Raw genomic sequence first — 21,911 nt, 5'->3', positions numbered from 1 at the left:
CACTATTCTTAATATGATAGCAAGCTGATGAAGATGGCTTTGATGGTTCAATGTTTACCTTACAAAAAATTAGATCTGTTGATTCTCCATTAAAAGACCGTCTTAATTATTCCATTATATATAGAATAATGATATTTTAACAACTCTTTTTTAATAATTTTTTGACAACAGGACACGTGTCACAATTCTATTCTATTGGTCTGTTTGAATTTATTCTAAAAAAATAATTGAAACGGACCAATCACAAACTGCCACGTATACGTTGTCAAAAAATTGTCAAAAAAAAGTTGTTAAAGAGACTTTTTCCTTATATATACTTGTATGATGAAAAATAAAATACACAACAACAAGAAACTGAAATTCTAAAACAACTAAAGTTCTGAAACAAAAATGAAATACTAAAAAAAACTGAAGATTAGGAACGGAGAACTAAAACAGCTGGTAGATGAAATGTTCGTCAGTCCAATCATCAAAAGATATAGCAATAAGTTCGTAACTGAAATCCCATCTTTTAATTTCTTATGCTCCTGAAATCAATAAAAGAAAAAAAAAAAACACTTTAAAAACTCCAATTCGAAAATGACTGCTGTAAACTACATAAGTAACAACTTAAGAAAGCATAAATCAAACACGGATTCCATAACAACAAAAAAACATTTCCATTTATAGAAGTAGGTATGAATTAACTCATGAAAACTATTCCTGGATATTTAACTCATATCAAATGGTAACATAAGTTTTCTAACTGTCATTTGTGGAAAATAGCAGTTCTATTGTCATTGAGCAGCTCTAAGGGGAACTACCAATACCAAAACCCAGTTGCAGAACTTTGTAGTGTTACAGCCACAATGGCCAATATAGTGTGGCATCAAGCCCTGAACAAGGACCACAATGCTTCAGTAGAAATTGAAATATTTGTTGTTTCGACGTTCTTTTCTTATTGAAGTTTGGTTTAATTACTCACTTATGGTAAAAAGATCTCAATTTTGACAACACATAAATTCATCTGCTTCCATTGAGTTTTTGGTTTCATAACCTGAATGCACATGGCACATAGAAACCATTTTTTGACTAAACATTTCTCATCAGAATGCACAGTTAAAGTTCGGGGGTTTCAAACTAGTCAATCCTTGTTCCCACCCATGCATATGATCTGAAGAATTTTTATTTTTAATTCTTTGTTTTGTAGCAATATTAGACACAGAACAGCCGTTCTCTTCCGTCTATACATAATGTCTTGAGGCAGAAGAAACCTGTGTATGATGATGATTCAAAAACGGCTTTGGTAGAAGGGTCAATCTTGAGGTTTCATGGCAGGGAAGAGAAGAACCTCCTGACACCAAAAAGAACAGATGGTAAGAACTTACGAAACTAAAGCAAGCATGGAGGAAGAGCAAGAAGCAGAACCTTGATATTCTGTGCATCTGTCAGTAACATGGTCAATCGATCAATACCCAAGCCCCAACCAGCAGTAGGTGGTAAACCATACTCCAGAGCCGTACAAAATGTTTCATCCAAGGCCATTGCTTCATCATCACCTGATTGCCGATCCTAACACAACAAATAACAAAACAGTTCCTGCTATTATTTTCTAGAGAAAAAACCCACCAATTAGAGCAGTGCATATTACATTAGTATTGAATTTCCTTACCTTGAGTTGTTCGGAAAATCTCTGTCGTTGTACTACAGGGTCATTCAATTCAGTGTACGCATTGCAAAGCTGAAAAGTAAGAAACAGTTGTCAGAAGAAGGATAATTGCACATTTTTTTAAAATAATAACCACTTAAATTCATGACCTTACTTCATGTTTATTAATAAATAATTCAAAACGTTCAGTAAGGCCTGGCTTTGATCTGTGCCACTTTGCTAAAGGACTCATTATCTCAGGATGGTTTATGATGAATGTAGGATTTACACACGTTTCTTCCAAAAAGTGACCCACAAGCTGCAATATGAAAAAATATAATTATATTTTCAATCAGAAACCTCATAAGAGGTCCAAAATAAGAAATAAAGACACATGAACAAAATGCATTGATTAGAATTGGACATATTTAAAACCAACAAAAGATTGAGTAGAGGTAAAATATAAAATGAGAAAATATAGCTGTTGGCCATAATTGTAACCTAGCCTCACTAAACCTGCGCCAACATTATTATAGAAATTAATGTTACAATTCACAATAGAGAAATATTGGAGCTCTGCAGAGGAAACTAGCTATATTACTAGAATGACTATCTTTAATGAAGACTATAATGTTTATTGATTGCGTTATTTATCGTTGCTGTTTTACTGAAAATTACAGTTATATTACTGGAATGGATAGTTGTTATTTGAGAAAGACTAGAAAGTTTAGACAAAAGTTCTATCCCCCATCCTACAGTTCATAAATAGTTCATTTTCCCAATCATAACACAGAAAACTAGTGCTTTTGTATTTTGCATCCAACATACGAACTCTTGTCCTGGTTTTAAATCAGAAATTCAGCAACACAATAAGTATGACACGGAATATAACAGGAAAACGTGCCCCTTTAAAATTTGATCCATTCTGACAAGGAAGGATCATCTTTCAAACAAAAGAATAATTTAAAAAAAGTAGATAATAATAAGGAAATGGGAGGGAGAAAAAAGAGATTACTTTATCCAACAAACGTGAAGTTGTCTCAGGAGGTGGACATTTAATCTCACACTTCAAGCATACGTCCTTCAAATATTGATTAGCCTCCTCACTCGACAAGTCTTTGGGAATACTGAGGCCTGCCATCTTCTCTAATTCTTCAATCATGTCAATTCTTCTGTAACAATTAAAAATCAAACGTATCATCCAAAAGTAGAATATAACTATGATGGCCATTAATGACAAGATGGAGTAAAAGTAAAATACACCACGCACCTGAAAGGTGGAGTAAAATCAATTTCAATAGGTTTCTTGTCAATCCCATCAGCATGATACTTGATTTTATAGCTTCCCTTTGTAAGTTCCTTGACCATACCTGTTTAATGCTTTTCAGATGAGATTAAGTAGCTAATTTGATGATAAGATACATGAAAGAAAGTCAATATCAATAAGACAGTAAAAAACATCTATATATTCTTACCACTCAACATTTGCTCCGTTATATCCATTAAGTCATTGTAGTCCTTATAAGCCATATAGAACTCACAAGTAGTAAACTCAGGATTGTGAGTCAAATCTATGCCCTCATTCCTAAATTGTTTGCCAATTTCATAAACACGGTCCAACCCACCAACAACCAACTCCTTAAGATACAGTTCTGGAGCAATCCTCATGAACAGCCTCATGTTAAGGTCATTGTGATGGGTTACAAATGGGCGTGCTGCAGCTCCACCAGCAATCATGTTCATCATAGGTGTTTCGACCTGAAAGTGATGCAACAAGTAGGTGAACAGAAGAAATGAAACCACAAGACCCAGTACCAAAATTCCCAGAGACAGAACAAACCTCCAAGAAATCAAGGTCATCAAGGAACCTCCTAATGTAAGAAATGATTTTAGATCTGGTCTTAAAGATTTCTCGGACCTCTGGATTAAGCATCAAATCCAAATGGCGTAAACGATATCTAGTTTCCTGAAACATAAACATTTAATTAAATAAAACATACAGTAGTCAGTACATAAATATTGAGAATGATGAAGCAAACAAAAGATAATGCAAAAGAAAATTTTCTCTACAGCTTCTGCAGATAAGTCATCAAACATGTTCATGATACCAAACAAAAACACAGCTGATAGGATATTAAAAAAATATGCATCAAAATTGCAGTTTACTGTGTAAATTGTACAATCATGAGAAGAAATTTTAATTATTGAATAGATTAATTGCTTAGATTATTACACATTATTGTTATTTTTTATTCAAAGTTCAAAAAATGAAGGAGGAACAATTATTCTCCCTCAAGTATGTAAAAGGAGCCTCGTCATAGACAAAGACCCTCTTTGGTCAAAAAAATGTTTTCATTTTTGCAAAAATAGTTAGAAAACTGCCGCAAATCAATTTCCCACAAAAATCAAGAAAATCAATCCATTTGTGACTAAGGGCCTTTAAGATGCAATTAAGTAAGTTAGTTCATAAGGAGGATCATAAAAATGAGAAATGGAGTAAATAAATAGATAAAGGCATACAGAATATACTTGACAAAAACTATACATTTCAAAATGAAAAGATAAAAACACTGAATAATAATGACAAGCCTCTAACTCATTTCTATTTGTTGAAAGTCCCATATTGACTAAAAATAAGGTCAACTAACAATATCTAAGTGAATACAAATCTCACCTTATAAGCATGACCTTATAAGCATGGTACCAGAGTCATGAGTTATAGCCTATCCTAATACATTTGCTGTTTGTTGGGTCTATTATTCTATTCATTAATGTCTAGTTCTACGCTCAAGATGTATATATCTAGATGTGAAGGGTTGAGTTGAAAATCCCAAATCGACTAGAGATAAAGTCAATTTACAATATATAAGTGAGTGTATACCTTATTTTATAAGCCAATTTTATAGGATTAAGTTAGGTTTAAAGTCCACTTCTTAATATTCTTTTTAATCTTAGCCCTAACAACCAAAGGGTAAGGTAAATCGTGTATCAATATTTTTTTTCACTGACAAATGCATCCACCCTCTAACTGTTGTCACAAATTGGTTCCAACAGGAGTGTAGACGCTACAAATGTTTTAAGAGACTAAAAACATTGAAAATATTTATAGAAGTAAACATTTCATGCCAATGATACCTGATCTTTCAAAATATATATTTCAGGATTCCTGGTACTTCCTGGTACCCATGGATTTCTCTGTAGATCATTAAAGATGTAACTATGTCATTGCATATGGTCATCAAACAACATTAAAAATAAAATAAAAAAGAAAGCTTCCTGATCTTCAAATTTACATTATCAGCAGCAGCAGCAGCAGACTTTTGTCTGGGCATCATATGCAAACAATGAGACAGCACTACAAAAGTCTTTGGAAAAATACTAAGTTCACCCTTCTTACTTTTTCCTGGATAGTTAAAAAATGAAAGACAGAGAAAGTTGCCGATTAAAGAGTTGAAAAAATTATAATTCACAATATAATAGTAATGTAGAATGCATCCTAATTATGGAGAATCAGAATAAAAACATTTATGCTTGATCAGCAAGAGTGAGCCCTTTATAATGAATAAAGAGTGCAAGTGTGCAACATTATAAATTTTGCCAATTAGCAAACATTTACAGAGTGACGTTTGGACTTAAAATGTCTCCCAATTGCTCAAATGAAACACCACTTTCCTAGTCTTGAGGCAGAAACATCTAATAAAATGCACATAATCGAAACAGGATTTATATCTTTGCTTATTCCTATTTACCTAGACTTAACTCATTTAAAGAAACTCTTGTGATCATAATTTCTATATATGTATTCATAGTCATGGTCATAGAAATTCAGACAGACTTTATGCATATGATTAACAATAAGTTTGGCATCACGAACCAGGAAATCCAGTGATACCAACTATGTCACCACGCATCACATTAGAATGAAATTTGGAAAAGCCAGCCTCATTCAAGTCTGATTTTCTGCATTAAAGATATATCAGTTGTTTCATCTGTCCTATTAAAATAAGACAAGATAAAAGAAAAGAAAAATATATCATTATGAAAGAATTAAAAATACTAAAAACTAACTTGGCAAATCGAAAGTACAAACAGCTATGTCCAAGTTAGTCAAACACCAAGGTAGCAAGGAATGCCACAAAACATGACTTCATAATTTGTAACCATAAGTAACAACCTCCTAAATATCTATCCTTTATAACACTACGACCTTCGTTGCATATTTATCCTATGCTATTTTAGTAAAAGTATTATAATACAAGACCCCAAAGGATAACTTAGATATTTCAAAAGAGTGAAAACAAGAGGATGACTGAGCTTCCATTAAAAATTATTACAGATTATATGCCATGCATATTTTTTTCAGATTTTCCTCTAATTTAAATACTTAAAACAAAAAGTTTAATAATGGTTAATACTGATCAGCTTTTTCACCTGATTCAACAACAGCCCTACATGATCAAGAAGTCTATAATTTTATTCACATTAATAAAGTAGAACAAGATTGAATACCTTGCATCGGCCATAACCTGGACCTTGAAACCACCACCATGCAGGTCATAAAAGACAAGCTTAGAACCAGAGGTGCGCTTGTGCATGATCCGACCTAACATGCAGAAGCATTGATGAATCAATACAGCCACAGATGCAGCAACAGAAAAAAGAACTACCTATGCAGAAACTGCTGACTACCAGACAAAGACACAGAAACATCCTCAAGGTGCTGCCCTTCACTTAAACCTCCATATTCCTTGATGTATTCATCAAGAGACATAGTGACAAAGAATTTGTGGGGATATGGATTTCTGCCTTCTGCCTTTTGAACTGCAAGATACCTTAGCCTATTCTCAAGGTATTGCTGCAATGAAATGAAATCACCCAGAAAATTACCGAAAAAGATGAACAAACATAGAATGCAATTCGTCATAAATTCCACTTCACAGACAAAAAGGGAGCCATACAGTCGGGTCCATATCATCCTCATCAACAGGTGCAGATTTGTTATCCTTAGCCCGCTGCATTTCAGCTGCCTAAAAGAATAAAAATACATTATAAATAAATATAAATAAAGTTTCATCTGTGACAAGAAATTGAAATTGAAATGCAGAGAATAAACGAAATTCACACAAAATCTTTCCAAAACATACAAAATTTTTAATTAGTACATAAAAAAAGGCTTAATTGCATATTTTACCACTCAATTATCATCACGTTTGCACAATTTATTGTCAAACTTTTAAATATTCACAAATATTAATGATCAATTAATTTTCTAAGGTGATAACATGGCATGAAAAATAAATAAATAAAACGAAGTCAAGGCAACATCATACAGAAAAATGGTAGCAAAATAATGTTGTATTGCTGTGTTTTCACGTTACATCTTCTTCAGAAATTAATTTAACAGATGAATCACACATGCAAAAGTTTATAAGATTGTGTAATGCAAGACAAGACAAAAATAGATTGCAAAATGCATAATGATGATAGGTAAGTGGAAAAGTATGCAATTAACAATAATAAAAGAAAAATCTATAGCTGCTAATAGATAGCTACATTGCGGAATTGGTAATAACATTGCAGATAGCGGAAAAAGAAGTACCTTTTTGGCTTTCTCCTCCTCCTTGCGCTTCCTTTCTTCTTCTCTCTGTTTGTTCTTCAGTTCTCGTTTCAATGCACTGCAAAAACAAAAGAACAATAAATATAATCAATTGTGTCAAAGTGAAATTACAGTGTGAAAAATATTTTCATGCTCAAACTTTTTGCTTATGGTTTCGCCGGCGCCGTTAGACGGCGGCTCCGAAGAAACTTCCATTGGAGGCGGAAGAGTGAGAACAACTTCAGTTAAATTAAAACTTTGGAAGAAAGATTCTGAAAGAATTTTTTTATTATATATATACACAAACACACACACACGACATTTTAATTTTCATTATTGGTTGAACCAAATTAATAATTCAATCAGGGTTTAGCAAATTTAATTAAATGATAATTAAAGAATATGAATATTACTAAATATATGTAATATCATAGTTTTATTATAAAAAATAAAATAAAACAATCACTACACATGATTCTCAATATTCAATATAAATATCTAAATTAAATATATTATAATACTTAATAATAAATTAATATAATATCAAATCATATTGTAAATTTAAAATAATATATTAATATAAATGATTAAATCATATATTTTATAAAAGACTAAAAATAAATTACCATAAAAGATCATTAGATAATAACGAAAAAATAATCAGATTATAATAATTAATTTAAATATTTGATTTTTAAATTGACTTTTTTAACTATCAAGTATAAAAGCTAATTTAAAACTATATCAATAGAAAAATGAAGGCTAACTCTATAATGAATTTTAAAATTCAAATATATATATATATATATATATATATATATAAATATTTAAATATTTACCTAAGTTGGTGAGAAAGATGATTCAACATAAATAGGTAATTATCTGTGCTAATTATGGTGTAAGTGAGTGTTATTTATAGGTTTTAAAATTTCTCATTTTTTACTCCGTTGCTTGGACACCAAGGTTCGAAAAGTGGTCAAAGCCCTCACTTTTATTTTATTACTATGCTTTTACTTGGGTATCAAGCACAAGAAAGTTGCAATAATTTATATAAAATTACTAGAATAATATTTAATAAAAACCATAATCCAAAGAGAAAAAATACAGTATATGGTGAAAAAGTTGACATAAAATGGTATATATAGAATATAGACAAGCAAAAATATTATATCATTATATTATATTATGTTATTTAATGTTCTTTTTCAGGTTAAAGGTTTTACTTACAGTATTTTATTGATATAAAATTACTTAATACTTTGCTTAAATAAAATTTGATTTAAATGTGTTTTAATTATTTATTATTATTTTAAATCACTGAAATATATTTTAATAAACTATTGAAATCAATATATGGGAATTACTACTTTCTTTCAGTATTTTTTATTTTTATTTTATTTTATTGTGGTTTTAAAAGGAATAAATTTTTAAATATTCTATTTGTTTTAAAAGTATATATATATTTTAAAATATTATTAAAAAATATGATTTTTTTTAACACTGGCCTTGTTGTTGCTATTCTGCACCTTTTCGTCGGCCTCACTTTAGAAGCAGACACAGTGATGGGCTAGATGCATTAACTTTTATTGCCTATATCTTTAACTATTTCTATTTACACTCCTCATCTTTCTTAATATGGATTTCCTTAAAAAAAATTATTTAATTACTTAAAATTATTGCTTAATCTTTAACATACTAAAGTGACACTACAAGGAAAAAAAAATTACTTTTCCATTATAAAATTGGATCCCCACTTAAATTGTATTTGTGATTAGTTAATATCCCAATAATATAAAACAACATAAGGCATCAGATTAGGATGGAAGTCGTAGGAAATGAAATTGATGGCTAAGGTTATATGGATTTCTTTATAATAAATAAAATATCTAATTATATTTGTAATTATTAAAAAATTTCCATTTAACGATGATGTAATATTTCTAAACATATGTTAATAAAAATGACTTGAGATTGATAATGAATGATTACCAAAAGGGAAATATGAACAGAAATTTGAAAAGAGAGTAAACGAAAGATGTTTAAAATTATCACAAGAAAAATTAATTGAAGTCAACGATATGTCCCGACCACTGAAAGACGACATTCTTATCTAAGTAAAAGTATGATGATGTACTCTGCATAAAATAGCTGCAAAAAGGAAACAAATCAAACAAAATAGATATAATTTACAGGATGTACTCAACTTAATAAATATAAGAAATATTAATCACCCGTAGTTTTTGTTGAAAAGCACAAATATCAAGTTGCATAATTTATATAGGGATTAAATATGTTTTTAGTCCTTATATTTTGGGGCGATTTTGGTTTTAGTTCCTCTTTCAAACTAAGGTACAATTTAGTCCTTTAATTTTAGAAAACTTAGGTTTTAGTTCTTTTTACCAATTTTTTTTAACTTTATTTGTTGTTTCAAGCACGTTTCATTATAGCATTTGGATTGTTTAAAAAAATTTGAAACAACAAATAAAGTTAAAAAAATTTGGTAAAGAAGACTAAAACCAGAGTTTTCTAAAGTTGAAGGACTAAATTAAACCTTAGTTTGAAAGAGGAACTAAAATCAAAATCACCTCAAAGTATAGAGACTAAAAACATATTTAATCCTTTATATAATTACCTAGGTTAAATAAGCTAATTCATACTTAAAGAGTGGAATTTGATTCCTACAAAGACTAGTGTTGTAAAGAAGATTGTTGCAGGGTGCATATAAATTTCATTTCATATAGATTAGAAACTTCAACTTCGGTGAATATATATATATATATATATATATATATATATATATATATATATATATATATATATATATAATATATATATATATATAAAATCACAATTTTATTTAATCAACAATAGTCTATTGGAAGAAGATATTTATTTAGACTTTTCATTTTATTATTTACATGATTTGATACACTTGTTAACATTGTAACAAATTTTTGACATTATTATCAGAGATTCACATTTAACTTAATAAATTGTGTTTTATACCAATTTAGGTTTAAAGTATTTATAATTTGTTTATATTATTTTATTTTTATTATTTGTGATTTAGTGGAATTTGAGTTATATTTAATTTAAAATGTTTACCTCGTCCTTAATAGTGTTTCTTATTTTGTACGAGAGGCAAGATACTGGTTGATCAATTACTTTGCGATCCTAAAATTGAACGAATAATCCATAGCAATAACAATGTACATCGGAAGCTTTTCAAGGAAACACGTGAAGCCTCATCAAGAGAAGTAGAAAGTGTTTTAGATTTCTCAAATTTCTCTCATCTTCAACCGTCAGATCAATAAAAAGAGGTAGATATGGCTAAAGAACGTAAAAGACATCGTACTTTCATTTGTAGGACCATTGAATTTCACCAGTATTATCAGGCTGGTGGTGAATGTAGCCAACATGTAAATGAAGCCTACTCTTATTCATCTGGTACAAAATAATCAATTCAATGGGTTACCTCATGAGAACCCATACACTCACTTGGCCACATTCTTGGAGATTTGTAACATGGTCAAGATTAACCAGGTACTTGATGAAGTTATTCATCTAAGTTTATTTCCCTTTTCATTGGTAGGTAACGCAAAGATGTAGTTGCATTCTTTCGTGAGAATAACTTGATTGTTTGGGATGATGTTGTTACAAAGTTTCTTCACACTTTTTTCCCTCGGTCAAAACTAAGGGAAACAAAAGATCTCTTCATTCTACCAAGATTATGATGAAACATTGAGTCAAGCTTGAGACAAATTCAAAGGATTGAGTCAAACTTGTTAGAGTCAAAGGTCAAGACAAGTCGACTAAGGTGAAAGTCAAATCAAGTCAACTTGGGTCAAAGGTAAACCAAAGTTGACCTAGACTGAAGGTCAAACCAGGCCGAGCTAGGTTGAACACTCAGGTTAAAGGTTGAGTTGAATCGGTCTCAATTGAAGGTTGGTCCAAGTTAGTCTCAATCGAAGGTCGATCAAAGTTAGCTCGGATTGATGGGTAAAGCTGAGTCATCCCGAGCTGAAGGGTTGACCATTCGACTTTGACTAACTCAGTTCGAACTTCGATCCGAGCCGTCTTTATTCAACCTTCAGCAGCAATTACTTGGCTTGATCTTCAACTCGGGTTGAAAGTCTTGTATTTAAGAGTTAATTAAAGTATTGTAGTAGAACGAAACCCACTTTGGCCTGGACCTAACACTCTTTAAGATGAGGCTTTGGGAGTTGGGGTTGTTTTAGGACTCTAATTTGGTGGGCAACTAAAATGAGAGCTTATTTAGGAATGGTTTGTGGTTGGTCCATAGGCACGAGTGAAATTGAAACCTCTAGTCACATTGTGTATCAAACCACATTAAGCTCTTGTGTTGTTGTTTCTCTCTCCCGTGTTACTTCCAACTAACAACTAGTACTAAATACAAGTCACAAGTTTATTTCCAACGAGACAATTGTTAAGTGAGAGATTGTTATAGGTTGTACTAATTACGTTGTGATGTAAACTAAATGGACCAAATCACAATCAAAGAATTTGATTCCTAACATAGCAATTGTTGAGAAAAAGATTATTACACGGTGCATCAATTATCTCGTGACTTGTATAAAAAGTTATATTATGACTATAAGCTATATAAGTTTTAATAAATAAGTGTTCGATCCAACAATATCTAAAGAGTTAGACACCATTGAGCTCAATTGAAATAAAAGTAACGAGGGGTAAAATGTATAGACTAAAGCTATTAAGCAATATGTATTATTACTTATTAGTCTTGAAAATAGTTCCTCAAATGATAAAGAAACTTATAAGGTTAGTGATTACCTTCCAGATAAACATATAGAACGATTCTATGGCAGAGTTGCTTTTAAGATCAACAGACTTGGCATGATACCAGAGGATTGAAGCAAGAAGAGCATGTGCCAAAACCTAACACATTGAAAGTGAAAATTAACTTCAGACTCCCGCAAATTAACTTTAAATTATGGAGCAGCTTCAGCTTCCTCTCTAATGTAAACAAACCAATATCAAATTCTTGTCAAAGGATACAATAGCTAAATTTTGAAAATCCAGGAAAAGCATACAGTATAATGTGCAAAATGAAGCATGAGATGGAAAGAGTGTATAAATCAAATTCCTTCAAACCCTACAAACTTCTTGTAAATTGTAAATGCTCAAGATGCTAAAGGATATTGTTAAGACAGAACTTTGGGATAATCTATACAAGTAATTAACACATCACCATGATCATTTTGCTCCAGAGGCGGGAAGATGTTGCTCCAACAAGAATGGCAACTCCATAAATCATTTCTAGAAGTGAAACACAAATCCAAAATACCTGGAAAATGCGTATTTGGGGTTAATCAATGACATAAGAGAGCACAACCAAGTCCTTTGAGATTGTACATAAGAAGAACGTACCCGCTTCTGACCCAAATGCACTGACAGAGATTGAATGCCAAATTTTTCATCCCCTTCAGTGTCAGGTATATCCTTTTTGAAAGTCAACAAAAGGTAATTTTTACATTGTACTCGAATACATATGAATGTTTAATGAAAACAGGAAGGTTTTAGCCTTTTACCTTGAACAGTGCTAAAACTAAACAGAAGAAGCTCATGAATGCTGTAGCAAAAATCACTGATCTTGGAAGCATAGTTGGCCTCTTGAGCACATAGGTCTGCACATTTAATTTTACACAAAAATATTAGCAACCAAAATCGTTTGACTTGGTTGGAGGATTGCTTTGCTGTATTTGAAATTGAGAGCTGCCAGACAGTATGTTATGTAAACTACTACCCTTTTAGAAAAAAAAGCCTAAAATTCATTATTAAATTAGTTTCTATCGTGAATTAAACTAAACCTACCCAAACGCTTGGATAAAAGATTTGTTGTTGCAATTATGTGTACAGAAGCTAATTTATGCACAAATACATTACAACTGAGAGCACTTTTTGGAAGGACAAACCACCTGCATATGAAGAAAATAGGCAACTTGAAAGATTATTCCTTGAACAACTACAATGCACATGGCTGCAAGAGCTGCAATTCTCTTCCATCTCAACAGGGGTAGCTGCGAAATTTCAGAGACAAGAGTTATAGAAAAATAAATGTAGTAGCTATCAAATAAAGTTTCCAAACAGGTTTAGAGAAGCTTAAATTCAAATATAACTACTGAAAAAGAGCACAAGAGTCACATAATTTCAATCCTTAAACCCTTCCTCCAATATACCATGTTTCCTCCTAATAGGAAAATTAAGTGTAAATACAGATGTCGTATAACATTTATTGCCTAGGGTTTTCAGTAGACAATTACTGCACAATGTTCAGTAAACTCTGATAAAGCAGAACACAAAACTCTGGCTATAGAAAATGAACAAATGGTACAATGACCACTAATAATTATGCCAGAAATAACAGGGGGAAAATGAAGTGTAAATGCCATCAAAATGAACTTACATCGATTGAATAAGCAGTCCCAAGCAAAAAATGGATGGAAAGAGCCCACAGCAATGGAGGTGAACCTACAATCCATCCAATCCCAAAACTCTGTAAAGGAGATTAAAATGATAGTTTAATAACCATTGCAATGGAAAGCTTTTAACAGATTTTCTTTCCATTTCAGATATTAAAAAGGGAATGTAATACACGAGGAAATTTATACCAAGTAATTGACCAATGAGAAAGGAATTGGTTCCTTAAACTCAATAGAAAAGAAATTATATCATAAACGAGGAAAATCAAATAAGAGTGATGGTGTGCATTACGAAGAGGAGAATGTTGTATAGAATACCAGAATCAAACATGCTGCAGTGAGAATAACACCAGTCTCAAAAGAATACTCCCCTGATGCCAATGGACGATTCGGCTTGTTTATCTGCAATACAACATGTTGCACACATCACTATTCTTTCCTCAAACTAAAGTTGGGTATGCCTATTATGTACTATTTAGCATATTGATCCATAGTGTTAGTAAGTTACATATACCTTGTCTATTTCAACATCAGTTAAATTATTCAAGCCTATAACATAACTGCACATCAAAGTAGCAGCTACTATGGCCTGAAATAAAAATGATCAAAAGATTAGCTATATATAGATATATGTATATATTATGCTCCCAAGTACTACTAAAATTAGGTAAAGTAGCAAGAATCATGCATTAATCAGGTATTTTTAAAGCCAACAGATTTAAGTTCCCACCTGGAACAAGCCAATGAAATATGTTAGAGAAATATCTGATAACTTCTCTACTGTAAGAAGAGCCATGGAAGTTATGCTTATTGCCTGTACAAACACAATCAATTTAATTAAGTAAATCATACAAAAGAATTTGATGAGTTATTATTTAAAAGAGTGATTAATTCTACAAGAAAAAAAAAAGATTTGACTTAACTGTGCCAATCGATACGTATGGTTTGGTAAACCTGCTAAATGTATACAAGTAATATTTGACGGAGCCCCAAAAGGGTTTTGGAAAATGTTGAGGTTTATCAGATTCAAATAAGTCTCCAGGGGCTGCATCTACGGCAAAACTTTTAGCCCATTGGTGACATGATCCAACCTCAATGCCTCTGTAATGCTTTTGACGCCTCACGATATGATATTTGTTCTGGATTTTCTCAGTTTTGTACCTTGAAGCTTTTGTTACGTAAGAACCTACAATATCGAATGTGAATTTTCATTAAAAAGCAAATCACCAACTTCATTCTTCATTGTTCAAGTACTGTCTGTAGTCCGTCCATTCTCAAAGTATTCGAAATGATAACAAACAGAAAACATGGACCGATTTTCATGGCTTACCAGAAGAAGCTACTGCAGGGAAAGACCCAACAAGGATTGAAGCCATTGACGGTTGGATGTAATTTGTTTCCAAGAGGCTCTCGGGTACTTCTAGCTGCCAAAGACAAAATAAATATAACATCAACCACGAAAGTACATTAGAATAAGACTGATTATGACAACATTAGTTAACAATAATTAAACGACAGGATGATAACGACAAGAAGATATATAAATAAAGACACCAACAACAAAAGACATATATTTGATAAAGATATATAATCATATATTGATAGGTATATATAATAAATTATATTCAATTATGATTATATCTTCTGAGTTCCTAAGATGTTAGTGAATACATAAAATTATAAGACTCAGTTAAGTTTTACATCTTTTATAAATTTAAATGCTAAAATTAATTATTCTTTTACATCTATTAATTGTTTTCATCAATTTATGAAAAAAATTATTAGATCTAAAAAGTATTTGATATTTAAAATACATTGTTTTTTTATGTTGTAGTTGAGGATGACACGCTTACTTATAAAAGCATGCTTTTCTAGTGTTCAATGCTTTACCCACTGGAATCATTATATGAAAGTCATTAATTGTGCGTAGTAACATATAAAATACTGGTTCACAGTTATTAAATATATAAAAAAATAATATCATGTGGGTAACACTTCTTGTTATATAAAAAGTAGGCTTAATACCTCCCTTGGTCCTTGTATTTATACGAAAATTTCAGTTCGGTCCTCAAGTTTTGAACTGTCTTAATTGGGTCATAATTTTTATAAAAATGCACACATTTTACCCCAACCGTTAACTGATCTCAAACGGCGTTAAGTTTAGCTGACATGGTAGCCAGAGGACATGCTGACGTGTATTATTTAATTATATGAATTATTTTTTAAAATAAGCAGTGTTTCACGTGGCACAATGCCTATTATTTAGTTTATTTGAATTAGGGATTTTATTCATCTCTCTAAGAATCAGGGATTTTACACAGATTATCTCCTTTGCTCAAAAAATAAAGTCACCGGAAAACTCGCATAACCAATGCAATCAGTCTCATAGCCTTTTCTGCAAATGAACCAACTTGGTAACCTATAGGTTCATCACCAGCCTTTAAGCTATTTATTCCACTGATAGCAGAAGATAACTGTTGCACAGTGAGATCAGTTAACAATTGGGGTAAAATGTGTGCATTTTTACAAAAATTATGACCCAATTGAGACAGTTCAAAACTTGAGGACCGAACTGAGATTTTCACACAAATACGAGGACCAAGAAGGGATTAAGTCAACACGTCAACATACCACGTCAGCTAAACTTAACGCCGTTTGAGATCAGTTAACGGTTGAGGTAAAATGTGTGCATTTTTACAAAAATTATGACCCAATTGAGACAGTTCAAAACTTGAGGACCGAACTGAGATTTTCACACAAATACGAGGACCAAGGGAGGTATTAAGCCTAAAAAGTAATATATAAATTGTATCATAACAATAAACCAACCAAATTACAATTATAAATTGTGGTATTTAAATTGTTATATGCTTAAATAGAAAGAATACACTTAAAGTACAAACATTTGACATAATAATATATTAGTATATTGTTTATTCAACCATTAATATCATAACAAAAGTCACAAATTCTATTAAATTATGTTTGAAAGTTGTATTCTATATTATATTGGTGCAACCAAATAATGCTAAAGTTATTTTTTTTTTTTTTACATTAGATTGGTTTTGGAAGTATAATTTATATGTTACATTTATCTGTGGATAATTTGATTCAATGATTACAAGACCGTTACTTACGGATGCCAGACAGTAAATAAATTATCCGCAAGTAAATTATCCAGTGATTTTATTACTTAAAAGACAAAATTTTGTTCAAAATTTACTAATAACATTGTTACGAGAAACCAATTCAATGACTTTTGGACGGAAACGTTACGTAACTTTGTATTTATAGGAATAATCAACAAATTATTTTTTAATCATTTTTTTCAAAACTAAATAAAATACATTTTGATAACTTTAAAGTTACGTGACTTTATCTGTATTTATAGCTGGATATATTTTTTATTGGCTACGTGAACATACAGATAGATTTAACGTAATTGGAAATTCATCGCTAGTAATGTTTTTTACCCATAGGTATTTTTCATTTCTGACGAATTTTTGTTATAAATAATATAACTTTTTAACAAAAAGACAATATATACGAAATATTGATGGGAATAAAAATGACACTGAATTCTTAAATGATAAAAGGTATGATGAGGTACTCTGCGTAGAATAGCTGCAAGAAAAAAACAGAATCAAAATCAGAAACATAAGAGATTTACGGAATCAAAACATAAAAGGTATGTTTGAGTACTTAATAATTTTGTGTTGAATAAACTCATGGGTCCACCAATAATTCTTTGAGACACCTAAATTTTTTTAGGTTTATTTGACACTATTTTTATTTATTTTTTATTCTTTTTTCTCTTAAAAAATTACAAAATTTTATATTTTTTGAACCATTTTATTTTTATATTCTGTATCAAATGAATGTAAAAGTGTGTTATGGTATTATTACTTATTCTTTGATACATCGAAAGTTTAAGAAAATGTCTCCCACTGCTTGTTTTACGGAAAATGTGCATCTCACCAACCTCTATTTGGATTCTTGCTCTTTTTTTTATCAAATTTAAAAGGAAGCTATAGGGAAGTAGATAATACCCATTTTACATTCACATGCCAGGGAACAAGTACAGTATGTTTCCTTACATTTTGTTTCCTACGAAAAAGCTAAAAGATAATATAGGAGTTTTTTAATAGTAAAATTCCATTATTAGAAAGCTAAGATGTTTGTGCAAAAGAATAAAACAAAGGAACTCAAGATGCTTATATATTTTAACTCATGCAATAATTTTTTTAACATATTTTATTAAATTAAATTAATAATAACAATTACTAAATAACGAAATTAATAATTATAATAACAATAATAATAAATACTTTTATTAAGTTGTTTTTCTGTTTCTCTTCTTTTACTCTTCTCTTCCACTAAACAATTTGTATTTTCAACTGTGTTTGCTTTTACATCTTTTTTACTGATTAAACTGAGCATAAAATTTGTTACTTAACATGTATTGTTAATCTTCAAAAATGAAAAATAATTTACTAGGTTTGTGTAGCTATTAAAAAGAAAAAAACTTATAGGATTAATTGTTACCTTCCAAAGAAACATGTAGAAGGATTCTGTGGCAGAGCTGCTTTTCACATCAACAGTCTTAGAACGATACCAGAGGACTGAAGCAAGAACAGCATGTGCAGAAACCTAACAGAGAAAAAGTGAGAATAAACTTCAAACTTCAACAAAAATAATCAAATCATCAACCATGTCCACATTCATTAGATATATTCGTCTTAAAAGTTATGACATAATTTATGGAGCAGACTTCCTCCTCAGATAATAGAACACTAATACATGCAACAGAGATCACTTTTGCAAGGGAGGAATTTCTTTATTTAGAAACCTGATACACACCATATATGCATCAGTTAAGGAGCTACACTCTTTGACTTTGCATACTGTAGCTAAATTTTGATAATTTATGTACAAAATGCACCATGACATGGAAAAAGACTATGTAAGTAAAAAACCTTGAAAAACCATTACAGTGGCTTAATTTATACAAGTAATTAGGAAGTCACCGTGATCATTTTGCTCCAGTGGTTGGAAGATGTTGCACCCACAAGAATGGCAACTCCATAAATCATTTCAAGAAGTGAAACACAAATCCAGAATACCTGAAAAAAGACTTATTTATGGTAAATCAAGGATACAAGAAAAAGCCCTCTGAGATTATACATAAGAAGAACGTACCCTCTTCTGACCCAAATGCACTGACAAAGATTGAATGCCAAATTTTTCATCTCCTTCATGGTCAGGTATATCCTTTACGAAAAGTCAACAGAGAGTAATTTTACTTTCATATCGGGTACACATGTATAATTTAAGAAAACAGGAAGCTTTTATCCTTTTACCTTGAACAGTGCTAAAACTAAACAGAAGAAGCTCATGAATGCTGTAGCAAAAATCACTGATCTTGGAAGCATAGTTGGCCTCTTGAGCACATAGGTCTGCACATTTAATTTTACACAAAAATATTAGCAACCAAAATCGTTTGACTTGGTTGGAGGATTGCTTTGCTGTATTTGAAATTGAGAGCTGCCAGACAGTATGTTATGTAAACTACTACCCTTTTAGAAAAAAAAGCCTAAAATTCATTATTAAATTAGTTTCTATCGTGAATTAAACTAAACCTACCCAAACGCTTGGATAAAAGATTTGTTGTTGCAATTATGTGTACAGAAGCTAATTTATGCACAAATACATTACAACTGAGAGCACTTTTTGGAAGGACAAACCACCTGCATATGAAGAAAATAGGCAACTTGAAAGATTATTCCTTGAACAACTACAATGCACATGGCTGCAAGCACTGCAATTCTCTTCCATCTCAACAGGGGTAACTGCGAAATTTCAGAGACAAAAGTTATAGAAAAATAAATGTAGTAGCTATCAAATAAAGTTTCCAAACAGGTTTTAGAGAAGCTTAAATTCAAATATAACTACCGAAAAAGAACACAAGTGTCACATAATTTCAATCCTTAAACCCTTCCTCCAATATACAAAGTTTTCCTCCTAACAGGAAAATTAAATGTAAGTACAGATGTCGTATAACATTTATTGCCTAGGGTTTTGAGTAGACAATTACTGCACAATGTTCAGTAAACTCTGATAAAGCATAACAAAACTAGCTATTGAAAATGAACAAATCGTACGATGACCACTAATAATTATGCCAGAAATAACCGGGGGAAAATGAAGTGTAAATGCCATAAAAATGAACTTACATCGATTGAATAAGCAGTCCCAAGCAAAAAAGTGATGGAAAGAGCCCACAGCAATGGAGGTGAACCTACAATCCATCCAATCCCAAAACTCTGTAAAGGATTAAAATGATAGTTTAATAATCATTGCAATGGAAAGCTTTTAATAGATTTTCTTTCCATTTCAGATATTAAAAAGGGAATGTAATACACGAGGAAATTTATACCAAGTAATTAACCAATGAGAAACGAATTGGTTCCTTAAACTCAATAGAAAAGAAGTTATATCATAAAAGAGGAAAATCAAATAAGAGTGATGGTGTGCATTAGAAAGTGGAGAATGTTGTATAGAATACCAGAATCAAAGATGCTGCAGTGAGAATAACAGCAGTCTCAAAAGAATACTCCCCTGATGCCAATGGACGATAAGGCTTGTTTATCTGCAATACAACATGTGGAACACATCACTATTCTTTCTCAAACTAAAATTGGGTATGCCCATTATGTACTATTTAGCATATTGATCCATATTGTTAGTAAGTTACATATACCTTGTCTATTTCAACATCAGTTAAATGATTCAAGCCTGTAATATAACAGGCCATCAAAGCAGCAGCTACTATGGCCTGAAATAATGATAAAAAATCTAGTTATATATATATATATATATATATATATATATATATATATATATATGCTCACAGGTACGAGTAAAAGTTACGTAAAGTATTCATGCGTTAATAGGTATATTTTTAAGACCAACAGAGTTAAGTTCCCACCTGGAACAAGCCAATGAAATATGTTAGAGAAATATCTGATAACTTCTCTACCGCAAGGAGAGACATAGAGGTTATGCTTATTGCCTGTACAAACAAAAATAACTTAAGTAAAATGGTTCAAAAAAACATTACACGTTTTCTTTTATAGAATACGAGGTTCATGCAAAAGAATTTGATTGATATTATATAAAAGATTGACTAATTAGTTCTAAAGGAAAAAGAAAAGGATTCGACTTAACTGCGGCAATGAGTACGTATGGTTTGAAAAACCTGGTAAATGCATCCAAGTAATATTTGATAGAGCCCGTAAAGGTTTTTTGAAAATGTTGAGGTTTAGCAGATTCAAATGATTCTCCACTGGCTGCGTTCACAACATATCTTCTAGCACGTTGGTGAAATGTGGATCCAACCTTAATGCTGCTGTAATGATTCTGATGATGCCTCATGATATGATAGTTATTCTGGATTTTCTCAGTTTTGTACCTTGTAGCTTCTTTTACGTAAGAGCCTAGAATATCAAATATGAATTTTCATTTAGATGATGAAAAGTTTCTCAAAAGTATTCGAAATGATAACAAGTACTTTGTAACAACAAAAAGAAAACATGGTCCAGTTTTCATGGCTCACCAGAAGAAGAAGCTACAGGGAAAGACCCAACAAGGATAGAAGCCATTGATGGTTGGTTGTAGTTTGTTTACAAGAGGCTCTCTGGCACAGTTCATACTACTATCTAGATACCATATTTAACAGCAACTTAATCTAGATGATGATGATGGTGATGTATGTATGTATGTGTATATCCTTTTTATTTTATAAATTTAAAAGTCAGTTCCCTGGTCACCATTTTTGTTCTTATTGGAGTAAATTTCCATTCAACATTCAAAGTCTGTAAGTGATAAAAGTACAAGATGGTCGAAGTCAATCTAAAAGAAATACTTTTCCATTTCTTCTCCTTGGGATGAAATACTAATTAATGGTTGAAGATTTTTTAATAATGGTTTCATAATCCAATTATATATATCTCTCGTATGTTGTATTCAAATTTACAATTTAAAAATACAAATTTATTCTGATTAGTAAAAAGTCGTGTCTACCTTGTTCTTTTCGGTAACATACCATTTTTATAATTTGTTAATAATAAATCATGCTTTAAATGACACTTTTATAATATTGTGTTTTACAGTTTAACCATTCTTGTAATATTTTTTTTTTCTGATAGATTTACCCAGTTTTGTCTGT

The 21,911-nt window shown here is 31.1% G+C and overlaps 3 protein-coding genes across 3 annotated transcripts; all 3 read right to left on the bottom strand.

Annotated features, from left to right (window-relative positions):
* Positions 1-246: 246 nt before the first annotated feature.
* LOC106755195 (lysine--tRNA ligase, cytoplasmic) lies at positions 247-7,474 on the bottom strand. The gene is made up of 17 exons (XM_014637308.2): positions 7,384-7,474; positions 7,227-7,302; positions 6,586-6,654; positions 6,317-6,482; positions 6,137-6,230; positions 5,502-5,587; positions 4,921-5,030; positions 4,763-4,822; positions 3,468-3,593; positions 3,103-3,385; positions 2,898-2,997; positions 2,643-2,799; positions 1,803-1,946; positions 1,652-1,720; positions 1,408-1,551; positions 1,254-1,333; positions 247-527 (listed from the first exon to the last, which is right to left on the bottom strand). The coding sequence occupies exons 1-16, from the start codon at positions 7,437-7,439 to the stop codon at positions 1,295-1,297; spliced, it is 1,779 nt and encodes a 592-aa protein (XP_014492794.1). The 5' UTR covers positions 7,440-7,474; the 3' UTR covers positions 247-527; positions 1,254-1,294.
* Positions 7,475-9,277: 1,803 nt separating this feature from the next.
* Positions 9,278-15,124, bottom strand: LOC106755178 (probable homogentisate phytyltransferase 1, chloroplastic). Its single transcript, XM_014637287.2, has 12 exons — positions 15,015-15,124; positions 14,608-14,870; positions 14,415-14,498; positions 14,199-14,273; positions 14,003-14,086; positions 13,669-13,758; positions 13,181-13,282; positions 12,794-12,889; positions 12,633-12,704; positions 12,454-12,549; positions 12,036-12,140; positions 9,278-9,371 (listed from the first exon to the last, which is right to left on the bottom strand). Exons 1-12 carry the CDS (start codon positions 15,058-15,060, stop codon positions 9,330-9,332), a joined length of 1,155 nt encoding a protein of 384 aa, XP_014492773.1. The 5' UTR covers positions 15,061-15,124; the 3' UTR covers positions 9,278-9,329.
* Positions 15,125-17,266: 2,142 nt separating this feature from the next.
* Positions 17,267-21,379, bottom strand: LOC106755196 (homogentisate phytyltransferase 1, chloroplastic-like). The gene is made up of 12 exons (XM_014637309.2): positions 21,300-21,379; positions 20,912-21,180; positions 20,673-20,756; positions 20,445-20,519; positions 20,250-20,333; positions 19,918-20,007; positions 19,432-19,533; positions 19,045-19,140; positions 18,884-18,955; positions 18,712-18,807; positions 18,230-18,334; positions 17,267-17,308 (listed from the first exon to the last, which is right to left on the bottom strand). The coding sequence occupies exons 1-12, from the start codon at positions 21,343-21,345 to the stop codon at positions 17,267-17,269; spliced, it is 1,161 nt and encodes a 386-aa protein (XP_014492795.1). The 5' UTR covers positions 21,346-21,379.
* Between the last annotated feature and the right edge of the window lie 532 nt (positions 21,380-21,911).

Source organism: Vigna radiata, unplaced genomic scaffold (genome assembly GCF_000741045.1).
Source record: "Vigna radiata var. radiata cultivar VC1973A unplaced genomic scaffold, Vradiata_ver6 scaffold_264, whole genome shotgun sequence".
NCBI classification, from domain to species: domain Eukaryota; kingdom Viridiplantae; phylum Streptophyta; class Magnoliopsida; order Fabales; family Fabaceae; genus Vigna; species Vigna radiata.
Note: the sequence above shows the minus strand (reverse complement) of the source record. Positions and strands in the feature narration are given on the sequence as shown.